This window comes from Sporobolomyces koalae (genome assembly GCF_050403365.1).
Source record: "Sporobolomyces koalae JCM15063 DNA, S_koalae_JCM15063T_v1_ctg2, whole genome shotgun sequence".
Classification (NCBI taxonomy): Eukaryota; Fungi; Basidiomycota; class Microbotryomycetes; order Sporidiobolales; family Sporidiobolaceae; genus Sporobolomyces; species Sporobolomyces koalae.
In genome coordinates, this window is record NW_027481769.1 from 696,036 (window position 1) to 711,530 (window position 15,495).

The window sequence follows — 15,495 nt, forward strand, 5'->3', positions numbered from 1 at the left end:
CGCGGAACGGCACAAGCGGACAAAAGACTTGGAGGTGCATTCCACAAGTTGTACAGTGACTTTCTTGGCCTCAGAGGCAATACTCAAGTGTGGTTACAAGCCCCACAGCACGGCACCAGCGATTTGGACAGAGCGAAACAGGATTTCATCCTGCTCGACAAAATCGAGCCTCTCGGCAATTCTCGCACTATTGCGCCTGCGCAGCCCGCCTGCGAGACTGAGATTGTGCAGCGTGTGCGAGAAGGAGAGAAGGCTCAATTCCTGCGGGTAGGCAGTCCGGATCCAGCCGGTTTTGACCCATTGAGAGAAGGAAGTAGGGAAGGCCTCTTGGCGATCTTTGAGGACGCTGCTGCGACAGGCTGAAGAAGAGATGTTCGACGACTCGTAGGAGCGGCTGACGGTGGCATGACCGTAGAGCTCGCGGTTGAAGTCTTGGGTCGAGTTGACGCCAAGGCCCGGTTGTCTTCGACTGAACCTCCTCTTCTGTGACCTGAACTCGCATCGCTGATCATAGACGAACGCGACCTAGTGATACCGAGTTTGGGTCCATCGGCATCGATTCTGTTGTTCCCGACCGAGTTTGAACGCCTGATCCCGGATGCGCCTCCTCGATTCGGGGCAGGTTTGGCGGGCGAAGCTGCCTGGCGCAAGAGCTCTTCCTCCCTGACCTTGCGCTCAACTCTCATGCGCTCCAACCGAGCTCGAGTCGATTCTTTGCGCTCCCCTGGGGTCTTGGGGGGTTCAGCCTGTGTAGGACGTGAAGGGGCCGCGAGATGAAGAGGAGAAGGTGCGGGGGCGAGCGAGGACCGCTGAATGCGGCGGGTTGTGGTCGAGCCGGGACGAGCTGAGGGCGTCACCATAGTCGAGGACATGCGCGAGCTTGAAGGGGTTTCCAACGCGATCAAAGTTCCTACATTGCTGGTCGCGTGCACAGGCCTTCTGACGGTTGAGCGCGGGGCGAGTTGAGGTTGTGCGGAAACTTGAGGCGTTTGATCGAGCAGTGAAACGAACCTTGGTCTTGCCGGCTTTGCTGTCGGAGTTGCGGGGATACTGTAGAGCGAATTTTGCTGAGCCGCCCTCAATTCTGCCATCCTTCTCTTCAGTCTCTCGGCGCCAGTCTCACGATTCCCTGCACTGGACCCTGCCAGCAGGATCGACTGATTCTCGATCGTGAGATCTCCCGAGAATGCGAGGGTCTGGTTCTGGTACAGCAGTGAAGGTTCTTCCATGCCCATGAGATCGACTTCGTCTTGCGAACCCCGAGAATCAGTGATTGTGCGAGTTGAGCTGGAGAGATCGGTCTCGCTTCTGTCGGGTTCGAGTGGAGCTTGCAAACACAGTTCGATAGTTCTCGTCGTTTCAGGAGCCATGACTGCGTTTGGCGGAAGTTGGTTCAAGCTGCTTAGGGGGACAACAGTCAGCTCGATTCGAATAATCCACTCGGCATGTTGCTCCTCACATGGCTGTGCTCGTATCACTTGTCCTGTCAGCGCCTCGCGCATCTTGTCCCAACAACTGCGTAAAGCCAATCTCGGACGTATCGAGATCGGCAATCGATCGCTCTAGACCAGTTGGGTCGCTTGAATGACAAGCCTTGTTCGAGGTAATGCTGACGTCAATCGAGTCTGATGATCTTGCTTGTCGGACTCGAGCTGGTCGGGGAGTTTTGCACTCGTTGATGAAAGATTGGCTCGACTTGTTCAGGAAAGAGTGTTCGTCGTGGTCTTCAGGCCTCGGCAGGGGCAAGTCGAACCGAGATTGGTCTTGTGTAATGCAACTAGCTGATTTCGGAATCGGATCAACGCGAATGAAGGGGTTCCCAGGCGCAGAGAGCGGACGAGGTCGAGCGTTCGTTGCAGAATTCCGAAGTTTGACAGGAGACACGAGTTCGGGGGGCAAGATGGACGACGAGGATCGCGGGAGGGTTGAAGTTGCGACATGGGCTTGGTGAGGATCGAAATGTCGTGGCAAGGTCGACTGGTTGAACGTAAAACCCTCGGTAGGTTGAGCCTGGACGAAGCGGGACTGACTCGCGAGCAACGAGACATCGTCCGTGCGCCTGTGATTGAGAAACATGGTTGACAGCCCGACAGAGATGTCTGGTTCAGACGCGTCTTCGTCGGCGAGACGTCTCGGTTCTTGTCTCTCAAGTTCTTCCTCCTCTTCTTCCTCTCCGATCTGCGAGAGGTTCCCCGGGCTTGTTGCAGCGACATAGGGACGATCAAATTGTTGACTGATCATGACTGATTCGTCATCGTCCTGGAGTAGGAATGACCCGGCCTCGTCCTGGATCAGGCTCAGATCGACTGCGCTGATCTGGACGATCGAATCTCCTGTCGGAATTCGAAACTGGATGAGTAACACGCTTTCTCATTTCTCACAGACGTGAAGACGTGGGCAAGTTGGGCGGACCTTCTCTGCTGCTGAATGGGCTGCTCGCGTTGATCGCCTCTTTGACCGGAGAGAGCGACGGTCGCCTGTTCGCGCTCTGTTCTTCCCTGATTTTCGACATGACGCTCCACCGTTTGCCCTTGACACATCGACGCGATGGAGATTCGTTCTCTCTGTCGTCGCGGGCATGTCGAGGAGGAGAGTCTTGGATGAACGAGACGAGACCTCCCTCTTCCTCCAGCTCCTCCCGCACTGTTCCAAGGCCTGAACCCCCGTTCGCCGTACTTTCGAGGCTGAAGTTGGGTGGAAAGTCTGAAAACGAGTCTTCCAGGACGGAGAACTGGCGGGAACCTTTCGAGCGACGCTGAGCGGTCGACGTCGGAGGGACAGGGGCCAAGAGCGTGTGTCGTGCGAACGATACTTCATGGGGTACTGGAGCAGACGACTGGTATATACGAGCAGCTGGAGGTGAAGGAGAGGTGGAAAAGTCGATCAAGGGAGGCTCGACCGCGAGAGGAATCGCAGAAGATGCGAACAAGGACGAGAAGGGCGAGTTTGACATGACCTGCCATCGAGAACGCAAAGTCAGTCGAACGCTATCCGGAAGCAAGTCTCATCAAGTGCTTACGGGGTCTGCAGCGCTGCGAGAGGGCGAGTTGAGAGGGTCGAACTCCATGTTGGATGATCTCGCCTGAGTCTGGAGGCACGAGATTTCGACAGGGATCGCCGCTGGGGTGCTTCTATGAGCTATCCCGATCGTGGGAGCGTGATCAGCCGCGCGCTCGCAAGTGTCGGGTAGTGGGGAGGGGACGCAAAACATTCGATTTCCGGAAATATCCTCTCCTCCACCTCGTCATCCGACATCCTTGTTTCGTTCCGATACGCACTATTCCCACATCAGCACATCTCGTTTTCTCTCTCTTGAGCAGCCGCCGGACCGTACAACCTCTCGAAGTCAATCCGCTTGACCTGCCTCGTCTCATCATCCGCTTCACCGCCCCGCTGCCTAGTCCATAGACTCGCAAGCGACATGGTGAGTACAACTCGCAGACGAACGAGCGCCTTCCCCACCGAGTCTAGCTCTTGATATTGTCGTTGAACCCGCAGTCTGTCACGCTGCACACCTCGCATGGAGAGATCAAGGTAAGCTCTCGAGCCTCGTACAACTAGTCGCAGAGAGTCAAGTCGATGGACCGTTGACCGTGAACAAATTCGCTGTTGCAGATCGAAGTGTTCTGCGAAGCCGTACCCAAAACTGCCGAGGTACTTGCTTCTCCTTTGATGTCGAGCTTACTAGTCGGCTCACCCGATCATGTCACCTTTCAGAACTTCCTCGCACTAGCAGCATCTGGCGCCTACAATGGCTGCCTCTTCCACCGGTACGAAATACGTGCTCAGAATGCCTCGATCCAGTGACTGACCTCCGCTGCTTGTCCCCTGGAATGGCAGGAATATCAAGGGCTTCATGATCCAGACCGGAGATCCAACAGGTACGGGCAAGGGAGGTCAGTCGATCTGGGGTAAACCGTTCGCAGACGAGGTTCGAGGCACTCTCAAGGTAAGAAATCCAAACAATTTCGTCAATCTCGTTGTTTGACCCCTTGCCATCCAACTCGTCGCTATTTTGTCTCAGTTTAACGCGCGGGGGATTGTCGCTATGGCAAATTCGGGTCCTGATACAAACAAGTGCGCCCTGTCTCTTTTGCTCTCGCTCTCGCTCTGCTCAAAACTGACAATCTTGATGCGACTAGAGCGCAATTTTTCATCACTTGTATGCTACTCGAGGCCGTCAAGAGACGTTAGAGATCTTTACGATTGACGGATGTTTTTCTTTGCGCAACCAGACGCGAAACAACCACACCTCGACACGAAATACAGCATCTTTGGCCGGTGCGACCCAATTCCCCAGATCACCGGCTCTAGTGACCAGCTGACCCGATTCTTCGAGCGACAGGGTGATTGATGGAGGCGACTCGACCCTCGACGCAATGGTGCGTTGATCCTCACCTCCTCTTCTCGCTCGTGCGGGTTTCTTCATACGCTGAACTGTCTTGTCGTCATACGGAATGTAGGAAAAAGTGCCAGTGAACGACAAGTACCGACCGACACAAGCTATCAAACTGGACAGGGTGAACTCTTTTTGAAAAGCTCGCTCGTTACTCGAGATCCACCCAGGCTGACGATCCATTTTTCTCGCTTCAAGGTCGAGATTCATGCAAACCCGATAGCCCAGAAGCAGACAGAGTAGAGGTGCGAAACTTTTTGCAAGACTTGAATGCGCACCAACGCCTTTCAACGACCTCGCAGAGAGAGAGAAAGGCAGAGCATTCAGGGAAATCCCGAAACAGACAAAGCTACATGACGATACAACCAGTACTAGCGCCGTGTCTCCAGTTCCTCAATCTCCTCGAATTCGAGGAGGAGACCAACATGGCCGAATCCGACATGCTCCGAATCCTGAATCCTCCTGGCACATCGCTAAAAGACGCAATTTGCGACCCGCTTTGACCTTGACCGACTTGTTGCTTTTGTTTCCGCCTGCGTTCTCTCTCTAGATCGGCAACATCGACTTGTAAGTGCGAGTAGAACGATCTGACAACGATCCTGTCCGGATCGCATTCTTCCAACCCTCGCTTCGTAGGTTTGTTCCTCGAAGCCGATTGATTTTCTTCCTCCTCGACCGAGTCTTGAGTCGTCGGAATGTCTTCGTCTTCTTGATCGTGGTAGAACCCAACCGCTTGACCAGTCCACCAACCCCTCGATCCAGTTCGCGTTCGAATCCAAGTCTCGTCAATCTCTCCTCGACTGACCAACCTTCTTGCGGTCATTCGATTGTCGAGGATCGACAACTTTCGAATTTGGGCCTCGTCTGGAGTACGAGCGAGTTGACGTGCTTGGACTAGCCGAATGAATTCTTTCGAGGTTGAATCCGAAATGTCGGTTCCGTCCGCTTCCAATACTAACAGTCGAGTGCATTGCCTTACAAAATCGGAGATCGCTGCGTCCGAGAAGGACGAACATGCGTTGATGATCAAGCATTCGAGAGTCGGGGACGGTCCCAGAGCGACCAGAACCGGATCGTCGAGTTCGACTCCATCCTCGAGATCGAGTTTGATCAAAGTCGATCTGACACTCTCCAAGAACCGAGACAAGTGGTTTGATCGGTCGAACGAGCGAGGTAGGCGGGACAGTTCGAGCGTGCGCAGGTTTGGAACGAGCGATTGAGGTACGAGTGATGACCGTGATGGAGTGTGGAAGTACGAGAGTGCTCGGGATGTCAGCCCGGAACACCCTGTGAGGTTGAGGTGTTGAAGGTGTGCCAAGACGCGCCTAGGGCCGTCGCTTGTTCTAAAGAAGGGAGCTTGAGAAGGTATCTCTGAACCCGGATAATCTGGCGGATCTTGCAAGTCAAAGATGCGCTCAAACACTCGATCGGTCAAGAGAGGACTGAAGTTAATGTCGACCACGACGAGTTCGGGATGAGCCGTAAAGAGTGCATGAGCTACGGCGTCAGTCATTTGCGCTAGGTTCGCCGCCTTGACAACTTGCAGTCTGAGGTCCGATCGTCGATGTTCTTGACATAGGTTAAGTAGCGCAGGTGCTGCGAGGTTCCGACATCGCGAAACGTTGAGCGAGGCGAGCTGCGGGCAGGACCGAGCGAGAGTCGAAATGTGTGAATCGACAATTTGCGGTAGTGCAAACAGCGTGATCGCTTGCAGCGAAGGCGAACTCGAGAGGAGCAAGCTTATCGATCGCGAAGACAGTGACAGGCATCCTGTATTTGGCACTCATAGTCAGGGCCTGCAAGCTTGGACAGCGAGACCAGACTCGCCTGTCAGATCGATTGTAGCCAGTCTCGTCTTTCCCTCGATATGGAGACATCCTGCGCCGTGTATGATGCTTTCGAGAAGCTTGCTTGTCACGGTCTTGCCGGATCCTCGCAGGTCAAGAGTCTTGACGAATGCGCCGCTCTCGTCAAACAGTCTGGCTAAAGCACCTGACCGTAGCGCATCCGAGCCAATTAGACGAGTTGATGGTCCATCGGGCCAGAGTTGACCGTCTAGAGCCAATGCTCGCCAGCGTTTCGAAACCTGCGAACCGGGGGGCCTGAGCATGATCCGATTTGTGCTCGAGGAGCGAGACGAGCGCTCTTACCCTCGATATCCGAACGAGCTCACGACGACCTCGAGCTTCGCCCTCACTCCATCGTTCTCTCGCTTTCTCCCCTTTCCACGTGCCGTCTCGCACTTCCCTCTGCCAATCGTCGCTGCATACATCGAGGAGCGCCTGCATGACCTCGATTTGTAGCTCGTATGGAAGGTAGTATGCGAATTGATCAGGTGCAGCAGGTCGAACGTCCTTTGGTGTTGAGGGAAAAGACGTCGTTAGGGGCGATGGGATTGCAGTCTCAAAGGGACTCTGTGCTGGAGACCCGTTCGAGTCGTACCAGACATCGGCAGCGCCTGGGTAAAACAGGGTCGGTGCAGATTGTGATCGACCTCGCGACTGAGCTCGACCTAATGCGATGGCGGAAGCGCCCGCGCTCGGCTTAGCCACGTGATCCGAAGTGCAACGACTAACGTAATCCGGGCTCGTATCGGCGCCGACGGGGTCTCGAGACTTTGCGGAATACATGCGCGAGCGCGGCGGAAAAAGGGACAACTGAGAAATCGAGCGAGAGAACCTTTGTCTCCGCGTGAAGATCAAGAGCCCATCCGTCGACTTTTCCACAGGCGTCGTCGATGTTTCTCGGCGAGCAGCTCGCGGATACTGAGTGGTAGGAGTGGGCGTCGTAGCGCGTGGAAGATTCGTCGCCTGCGCGAGGGAGCCTGCTACGGCGTTCTGGGATGAGTCGCCCCAATTTGGGCTCGAGGTTTCTCGCTCGTTTTGCGTTTGCCTAAATAGTCCTCCGTATGTATTCGCTTGGGAGAATCCGGCGGCACTCTCCACCTGTGCGCGATCGGAAGCGATGTGCGCACCGATGCGTGCTCTTTGACTGGCATGAGCGTCGCCTGCTCCATTCGATAAGCTCAAGGCGTCGTTCAACGCGAAGTCACGACCGCTGGTGCCGTCAAGCCTTTCGTTCGTGCCTCCCTCGGCATCGACGTCGATGTGGGGCAGGAAATCGCGGAGGGCTGAATGCCGGGCGAGCTGGGCCATGGCGAGGCTCGGTGGGCAGCGATGTAGAAGGTTTTGCTACAGACAGATGTCGATTGGGCGCGGGAGAAGAGCTCGAAGAGGTGACTGAGCATTCGAACGAAAAAATTCGGATCGGAGCTCTCGCAATTGCAAACGCAGTCGCCTCTGTCGATTTCGCTGCGATAGCTACAAAGGAGTCTGGAAGAGGCTTGTGCTAGCCGCGCTACCATTATTAGAAAGATAGGTTGATTGACGAGCAAGGCATCGAAAAGTTACAAGTCGTAGAGGCCGCTCTTCCACGCCGGATCTCTGGGTAATCCATTCTTGGGCTCAGACACCGCCACAATCGGGAGACGAAGGTAACAGGTCGCAATGTGGTGCGGACCACAGTATCTGTCTCACTCAGGAGTAGAGCAGCGATTCTCAATATCTGAGCTCTGACTGTCATTCGACCCGATGCGCGGCTCAAATCGCAGCGCAGCCTGCGAGGTAGACAGTTTCCGAGCATTCAGCGCTCGAACTACAGTGTTCTCGCCTGGAAAGAGATCGAGCACGGACCATGCGCGAGTACCGTGGCTAAATATCTAGTTAATGTTCGTGAAGTCCGTAGTACACTCGAATCGCAACAGATTCGGGTCTAGCAGACCAGCCTAGCATTGTATTCCGATTGAAAACAGGGCAACTCGACCAGTGCGAGTCGCGCTGACTGTTAAGTGTGGGATCGCATGCATTGTCCTCGAAGCCAGCAACGGGCGCGTCGTGCCAATATTGTGAGCAATCTACCCGTCTCGACGATGTCCGGTCTCCCTCAACGTCGAACGTCCAGCAAGCAGGAAAAACACACGCAATCGCGCTTCGGCCCGGCCGCGCGCGCGCGACCCCGAGGAAATTAACCTAAAACATAGTAATACGATGCAAAATAATAGTCGAACGCGCCATAGAGCCGGAAGGATGTTTGTTTGCACGTGTCGAGGCCGGTAATACATTGTTAGGCAAGAGGCAGAGTGACCGAGAGTGCATTGTTTAGCGAAGTTGTGGAAAAAAAAAGACGCGTGTGACACGCGCGCGCGAGAGTCGAGGCGCTCGGTTTTGTTCCACCCACTCCTCTCCCTCAGCGCGCGCACGTCGAACGAATCGACTGCTGGCCTGACGCGAGTACCAGTGCCAGTCTTGCACGAGCACACCCAGGCGCCAGCCCTTCGCACTCACCTCGTGTGCGCTCCCGCCTGTCTCTGCCCAGTCGCATCCAAGATCGAATCGCGGCGTCCGACCCTTTCCCTCCCGCTCTTCCTCCGCCTCTCGCTCGATCGCCTGCCTGGCCCTCGCCAGCATGGCTTACCAGCACCCTCAAGCGTCGCAGGGCTACTCGCGCCCTAGTCCTGATCCCAACAACCCCTTTGGCTCGAACCACGGCCATCACGCGCAGGGCCCCCTCGGCGGACACAGCTACGAGTCGGCAGAGAGCGACGAGTACCAACGGGACCCCTACGCGAGCGAGGAGAACGTCGGTGCGCGAGGTAAGCACGCTGCCCCGCTCGCTAGTCACCGTGTCGAGCGACGCGATTTGTGCGGTGCATCGCCGATTCCGAGCGAACCGACCTCGTCGCGGTCTTGGCGCGGCACGATCAACGAGCTGACCCCGCCTCGCTGTGCACCTGCAGATGGATCTCAAGAAGGCTACTACGCCGGCGGGTACCAGCAACCGCCCGGCCCGTTCATGGGACGGAGCGATTCGCCCGCCGGATTCTCCGACTACGAGAGCTCTTCGGGCAACCACGGCTCCGGACCGTACTCGCGCTTGCGAGAGCCCTACCCGGCGTGGTCGAACGAGTCGCAGATCCCGCTCTCGAAGGAGGAGATCGAGGACGTCTTCATCGACTTGGCCAACAAGTTCGGATTCCAGCGCGACTCGATGCGCAACATGTATGATCACCTCATGATCCAGCTCGACTCGAGGGCATCGCGTATGAGCCCGAACCAGGCCCTCTTGACGCTGCACGCCGACTATATTGGAGGTGAACATGCCAACTATCGCAAGTGGTACTTTGCCGCTCAGCTCGACCTCGACGACGCGATCGGTCAGGCCAACAACGGCGTGGCGAGGCTCGCGCGCAAGGCCTCGCGCAAGGCTGGCGTCAAGTCGGCCGCTGCGACGCCCGCAAGCGTCAAGACGCTCGATTCTGCGAAGCAGAGGTGGCAGCAGGCGATGCACCAGATGTCGCCGTACGACCGAGTCCGGCAACTCGCGCTGTACCTGCTGTGCTGGGGTGAAGCTGCTCAAGTTCGATTCGTGCCCGAGTGCCTGTGCTTCATCTTCAAATGCGCCGACGACTACTACCGATCGCCCGAGTGCCAGAACCGGTCGGATCCGGTCCCCGAAGGCCTCTACCTTCGTGCTGTCGTACGACCTTTGTACCGATTCATTCGTGATCAAGGGTACGAGGTGCAAGACGGTGTCTTCGTCAGGAGAGAGCGGGATCACGAAGACATTATCGGTTACGACGACGTGAACCAGCTCTTCTGGTACCCCGAGGGCATCTCTCGTATCGTGTTGTCCGACAAGGTAAGCGTTGGCTGTTCTGGCGGCTGGCTCGACCTCGCGCGAAAGATGCTGACACACTTTGCCACTGCACCTGCACAAAGACTCGCCTCGTCGACATTCCTGCCGCCCAACGGTTCATGAAGTTTGACAAGATTGAATGGCACAAGGCATTCTTCAAGACGTACTATGAACGTCGTTCATTCCTCCACCTGCTCGTCAACTTCAACAGGATCTGGGTCCTCCACATTTCCATCTTCTGGATGTACACGGTAAGTCGGCGCCTTCCTTTCAGAATCTGGCGCGAGTCTGCTCCGTCGCTCTTGGTGCTGACTGTCTGGCATTTCCAGTCCTACAACGTGCCGAACATCTACACCCCGTCTGGTCAAACAAAACCGCATGCCCCCGTCCAATGGTCCGTCGTCGCCCTCGGTGGCGCTGTCGCTTCGCTCATCCAAATCCTTGCCACCGCCGCCGAATATTCGTACGTGCCGACCACTTGGAACAACACGTCTCACCTCCTGCGCCGAATGGTCGCTCTTTTCGTCTGCCTCGCCGTTACGCTCGCACCGACCATTTACATCGTCGGCTTCGACCAAACCTCGAATGCCGCGCTCATCGTCGGTATCGTCCAGTTCGCGCTCGCTGTCACCTTTGTCGTCCTCTTCTCGGTCGTGCCGTCTGGTCGTCTCTTCGGTGATCGCGTGACCGGCAAGTCTCGCAAGTATCTCGCCTCGCAAACGTTCACAGCCTCGTACCCGACGCTCTCGGTCAAACAGCGCCTCGCATCGATCGGACTCTGGGTCCTTATCTTCGGCTGCAAGCTCACCGAATCGTACTTCTTCCTCACGCTCTCTTTCGAGAACCCGGTCCGCGTCATGGTCGGCATGAAAGTGCAAAACTGTAGCGACACCCTGTTCGGCAGCGCGCTCTGCCGGAATCAGCCTGCGTTCGCTCTCGCCATCATGTTCTGCATGGACCTGAGTCTGTTCTTCCTTGACACGTTCCTCTGGTATGTCATCTGGAACACGGGTGAGCCTTTTTTCCCTGTCTGCTCAGATGGTCGTGGACGGTTGTGCTGATCAGCCATATCACGCTCGACAGTCTATTCGATCGTTCGTTCTTTCTCGATTGGTCTCTCGATCTGGACGCCCTGGAAAGGTGAGCTTGCACGTCGGCATGTCGTCCAAGACCAGAGCTGACCTTCCAACCCTGCTGCAGACATCTTTGAACGTCTTCCCAAGCGTATCTATGCCAAGATCCTCGCGACGGCTGACATGGAAGTCAAATACAAGCCCAAGGTTCTCGTCTCGCAAGTCTGGAACGCCATCATCATCTCGATGTACCGCGAGCACCTCCTCTCGATCGACCACGTTCAACGCTTGCTCTACCATCAAGTCCCGAGTGAGCAAGATGGCAAGCGCACTCTCCGTGCTCCCATGTTCTTCATCTCGCAAGATGACAAGGTAAGCGTCTAGAAGTCATTTCTTCCTTTACGACTGCAGATCGGAGTCTGACGGATTTCTTCTTCGGCTGTCTTTAGGGTCTCAAGGCCGAATTCTTCCCTCCCGGTTCCGAAGCAGCTCGTCGTATCTCGTTCTTCGCCCAATCACTCACAACCTCGATTCCCGAGCCCCTCGGTGTCGACGCCATGCCCACGTTTACCGTCCTGACTCCCCACTATTCGGAAAAGATCCTCCTTTCGCTCCGTGAGATCATTCGTGAAGAAGACCAGAACACCCGCGTCACGCTCCTCGAGTACCTCAAGCAGCTTCACCCGGTCGAATGGGACAACTTTGTGCGCGACACCAAGATCCTCGCTGAAGAGTCGGCCGATCTCGACGAAAAGGCAGACAAGAAGACGGACGACATTCCTTTCTACACGATCGGATTCAAGTCGGCAGCTCCCGAGTACACCCTCCGTACCCGTATCTGGGCTTCGCTTCGCGCTCAAACCCTCTACCGCACCGTGTCTGGCTTCATGAACTACTCCAAGGCGATCAAGCTCATGTACCGTGTTGAGAACCCCGAGGTCGTCCAATTGTTCGGCGGTAACACGGAGCGCCTCGAGCGCGAACTCGAACGTATGGCCCGTCGCAAGTTCCGCTTCCTCGTCTCCATGCAGCGCTACTCCAAGTTCTCCAAGGAGGAGGTCGAAAACACCGAGTTCCTGCTCCGCGCGTACCCCGACTTGCAAATCGCTTACCTCGACGAAGAGCGTCCTCGCAAAGAAGGAGGCGAGCCCCGCATCTTCTCGGCGCTGATCGACGGTCACTCTGAAATCCTCCCGAACGGCAAGCGTCGCCCCAAGTTCCGTATCGAGCTGCCCGGTAACCCGATCCTTGGAGACGGCAAATCCGACAATCAGAATCACGCGGTCATCTTCCACCGAGGCGAGTACATCCAGCTCGTCGATGCGAACCAGGACAACTACCTCGAAGAGTGCCTCAAGATCCGCAACGTGCTCGGCGAGTTCGAAGACTTCCACGTCTCGAGCAAGAACCCGTACACCACGGACGGCGCCAAGGACTTCAGCAAGAACCCCGTCGCGATCGTCGGTGCGCGCGAGTACATCTTCTCGGAGAACATTGGTATCCTCGGAGACGTCGCGGCCGGCAAAGAACAGACATTCGGTACCCTCGCGGCGAGGAGCATGGCATACCTCGGCGGCAAGTTGCACTATGGTCACCCCGATTTCCTCAACGCCATCTTTATGACCACTCGCGGTGGACTTTCGAAGGCTCAGAAGGGACTCCATCTATCGGAGGACATCTACGCCGGTATGCTCGCGAACGAGCGTGGAGGCAAGATCAAGCACACCGAGTACTACCAGTGCGGCAAGGGTCGCGACCTCGGATTCGGCACTATCCTCAACTTCACGACAAAGGTCTCGTCCGGTATGGGTGAACAGATGCTCTCGCGCGAGTACTACTACCTCGGCACGCAGCTCCCGATGGATCGATTCCTCACGTTCTACTACGGCCACCCGGGTTTCCACGTCAACAACATCCTCGTCATCCTCTCGGTCCAACTGTTCATGTACACGCTCGTCTACCTCGGAACCCTCAACAAGCAGCTCACGATCTGCCGCTACACGAGCGACGGTCAATTTGTCGGCGGTCAAGGAGGATGCTACAACCTCGTCCCGGTGTATGACTGGATCAAGCGCTGTGTCATCTCGATCTTCATCGTGTTCTTCATTGGTGAGCTTCTACTTCTCTAGCTGACGCTTACCCATTCAGTCATACTCACGACCTTGCGAGTGTCTCAGCTTTCCTGCCTCTCTTCTTGCAAGAGCTGACGGAACGCGGCGTCATCCGCGCCGTCATTCGTCTCGGCAAACACTTCTTGTCACTGTCGCCAATTTTCGAGGTCTTCTCAACCCAGATCTCTTCGCACTCGGTCTTGTCCAACTTGGCATTTGGTGGAGCTCGCTACATCGCGACCGGACGTGGTTTCGCGACGACGAGGATCTCGTTCGCGATCCTGTACTCGAGGTTCGCGGGACCGTCGATTTACCTCGGCATGCGGACTCTTCTCATGCTGTTCTACATCACCCTTACTCTTTGGATTCCTCACTGTACGCCTATACAAATCATCTTCGCGACGGCCGAATGGGAACGATTTTGCTCACTTTGCTTGACCTGCAGTGATCTACTTCTGGATTTCGATCTTGGCGCTGTGCATCGCACCGTTCCTGTTCAACCCCCACCAATTCTCGCTTGGCGACTTCATCATCGACTACCGCGAGTACCTACGCTGGATGTCTCGGGGCAACTCGCGTGCCCACGCCAATTCGTGGATCGGCTACTGTCGTCTTTCGCGAACCAAGGTTACCGGATTCAAGAAGAAGAAGATTGGTCACCCCTCGGAGAAGCTCTCGGGCGAAACTCCTCGAGCAAGCTGGCGCGTCATCAGTAAGCTTCAAACCTTGTCTTTTCTTCATAGCCTCCTAGCCTACTAATTTGAGTTTACGCTATTCATCAGTCGCCAACGAGATTCTCGCACCCCTCGCTCTGGCCACTATCCTCACGGTTGCGTATCTCTTCGTCAAGTCATTCGCTGACCCGTCGATCGACGCGCTCCTTCGTATCGCCGTCATCGCCCTCGGTCCGATCGTCTTCAACGCTGTGCTCTTGATCGTCCTCTTCTTCACGTCCCTGTTCGTGTCGCCTCTGTGCGGCGCCTGCTGCGGCAACTTTGGTTCGGTCATGGCTGCAATCGCGCACGTCGGATCGGTCGTCGGCATGATCGCGTTCTTCGAATTCCTCTGGGTACTCGAGCGCTGGGATCTTAGCCACGCCGTTCTCGGCCTGATCGCAACCATCTCGATCCAACGCTGCATCTTCAAAATCCTCATCGCGGTCGGTATCTCGCGAGAATACAAGCACGACGAGGTGAACCGAGCCTGGTGGACCGGAGTGAGTTGCATCTTCCAAGTCCTTCTTCCGACTAGGCCGCTGACTCGGTCTTTTTCTCTAGAAATGGTACGGTCGCGGTATGGGCGCGTCTGCCTGGACTCAACCTGGACGCGAGTTCGTCGTCAAGCTCTCCGAGATGTCCTTCTTCGCCGGAGACTTCCTCGCAGGCGTAAGTCGCTGCTCATGCCTCTCTCCTTGTGAAGGATCCTGACCCTGTGTTCTTGACTACAGCACCTCCTGCTCTTCTTCCTCGCGATCCCGTGTCTCATCCCTGGATTCGCGACTCTTCACGGTGTTGCGCTCCTCTGGCTGCGACCTTCGAGGCAGATTCGATCGCCCATCTTCTCCGTCAAGCAAAAATCGTACGTTTTCCTCGTTCGAGCCGAACTTTCCTACAGGCTAGTTATTGACGTGGCAACGTTGTGATCAACAGATACCGTCGCAAGATTATCGCGAAATACGGTGCTCTCTTTGCGCTCATCTTCGCCATCTTTGCTGCGTTGATCGTTGCGCCTCTGATCCTCCACAACCATATCACCTTGGCGTTGGACGGCGTCAACCTCTAGACCTTCCTTCCTCTCCTCTCTCGCAGTTGTAGCATTCGATTTCGTCCTTTCGCTTTCTCTCTCTCTCCCGCTTCTCTTTTTCGCACTTTCTCCTCCACGCCGATCGCTCATGGCCAGCACTGAGGCCCACGCGGCGCTCGTCTCCCTTCTCCTGACGTTCTGCATAGACACTGCCTCCATATCACGACTCGAACTCCCTCCTCGACGTTTTCTCTTTTCTTGCTCACGCCTGTTCCCCTTTGTCAAAGGGGATCGTGTTCAGTAGCTTCTATACCCCTCTTGATCTTGCTTTTGAAACACCTGCATCACTGCGCTTGCGCAATCCGACCGTGTCGTTTCCCTGATGCGAGAAGCGAGTTGCAGTGAATCCAGCGCGGCCGGGACTCGGCGCGCGATTCCCGCGAGACGATCGAAATTGAATGCGTTCATCCCTTCGCAT

The 15,495-nt window shown here is 56.0% G+C and overlaps 4 protein-coding genes across 4 annotated transcripts; 2 read left to right on the forward strand and 2 right to left on the reverse strand.

The window, feature by feature from the left end:
* Positions 1–254: 254 nt before the first annotated feature.
* On the reverse strand, positions 255–3,067 carry JCM15063_005743 (uncharacterized protein; the record flags this gene model as incomplete). The annotated part of the gene is made up of 4 exons (XM_076675964.1): positions 255–1,398; positions 1,460–2,333; positions 2,413–2,956; positions 3,020–3,067. 4 exons carry the CDS (start codon positions 3,065–3,067, stop codon positions 255–257), a joined length of 2,610 nt encoding a protein of 869 aa, XP_076537103.1.
* A 354-nt stretch (positions 3,068–3,421) lies between these two features.
* Positions 3,422–4,639, forward strand: JCM15063_005744 (peptidylprolyl isomerase; the record flags this gene model as incomplete). The annotated part of the gene is made up of 11 exons (XM_076675965.1): positions 3,422–3,424; positions 3,499–3,534; positions 3,616–3,654; positions 3,718–3,770; positions 3,841–3,949; positions 4,025–4,077; positions 4,143–4,162; positions 4,236–4,281; positions 4,346–4,382; positions 4,464–4,520; positions 4,595–4,639. The coding sequence occupies 11 exons, from the start codon at positions 3,422–3,424 to the stop codon at positions 4,637–4,639; spliced, it is 498 nt and encodes a 165-aa protein (XP_076537104.1).
* A 106-nt stretch (positions 4,640–4,745) lies between these two features.
* On the reverse strand, positions 4,746–7,026 carry JCM15063_005745 (uncharacterized protein; the record flags this gene model as incomplete). Its single annotated transcript, XM_076675966.1, has 3 exons — positions 4,746–6,166; positions 6,224–6,482; positions 6,547–7,026. The coding sequence occupies 3 exons, from the start codon at positions 7,024–7,026 to the stop codon at positions 4,746–4,748; spliced, it is 2,160 nt and encodes a 719-aa protein (XP_076537105.1).
* A 1,834-nt stretch (positions 7,027–8,860) lies between these two features.
* On the forward strand, positions 8,861–15,056 carry JCM15063_005746 (1,3-beta-glucan synthase; the record flags this gene model as incomplete). The annotated part of the gene is made up of 13 exons (XM_076675967.1): positions 8,861–9,047; positions 9,192–10,093; positions 10,174–10,341; positions 10,420–11,101; positions 11,174–11,230; positions 11,291–11,535; positions 11,613–13,272; positions 13,341–13,649; positions 13,720–13,986; positions 14,057–14,490; positions 14,552–14,659; positions 14,722–14,852; positions 14,924–15,056. 13 exons carry the CDS (start codon positions 8,861–8,863, stop codon positions 15,054–15,056), a joined length of 5,283 nt encoding a protein of 1,760 aa, XP_076537106.1.
* Between the last annotated feature and the right edge of the window lie 439 nt (positions 15,057–15,495).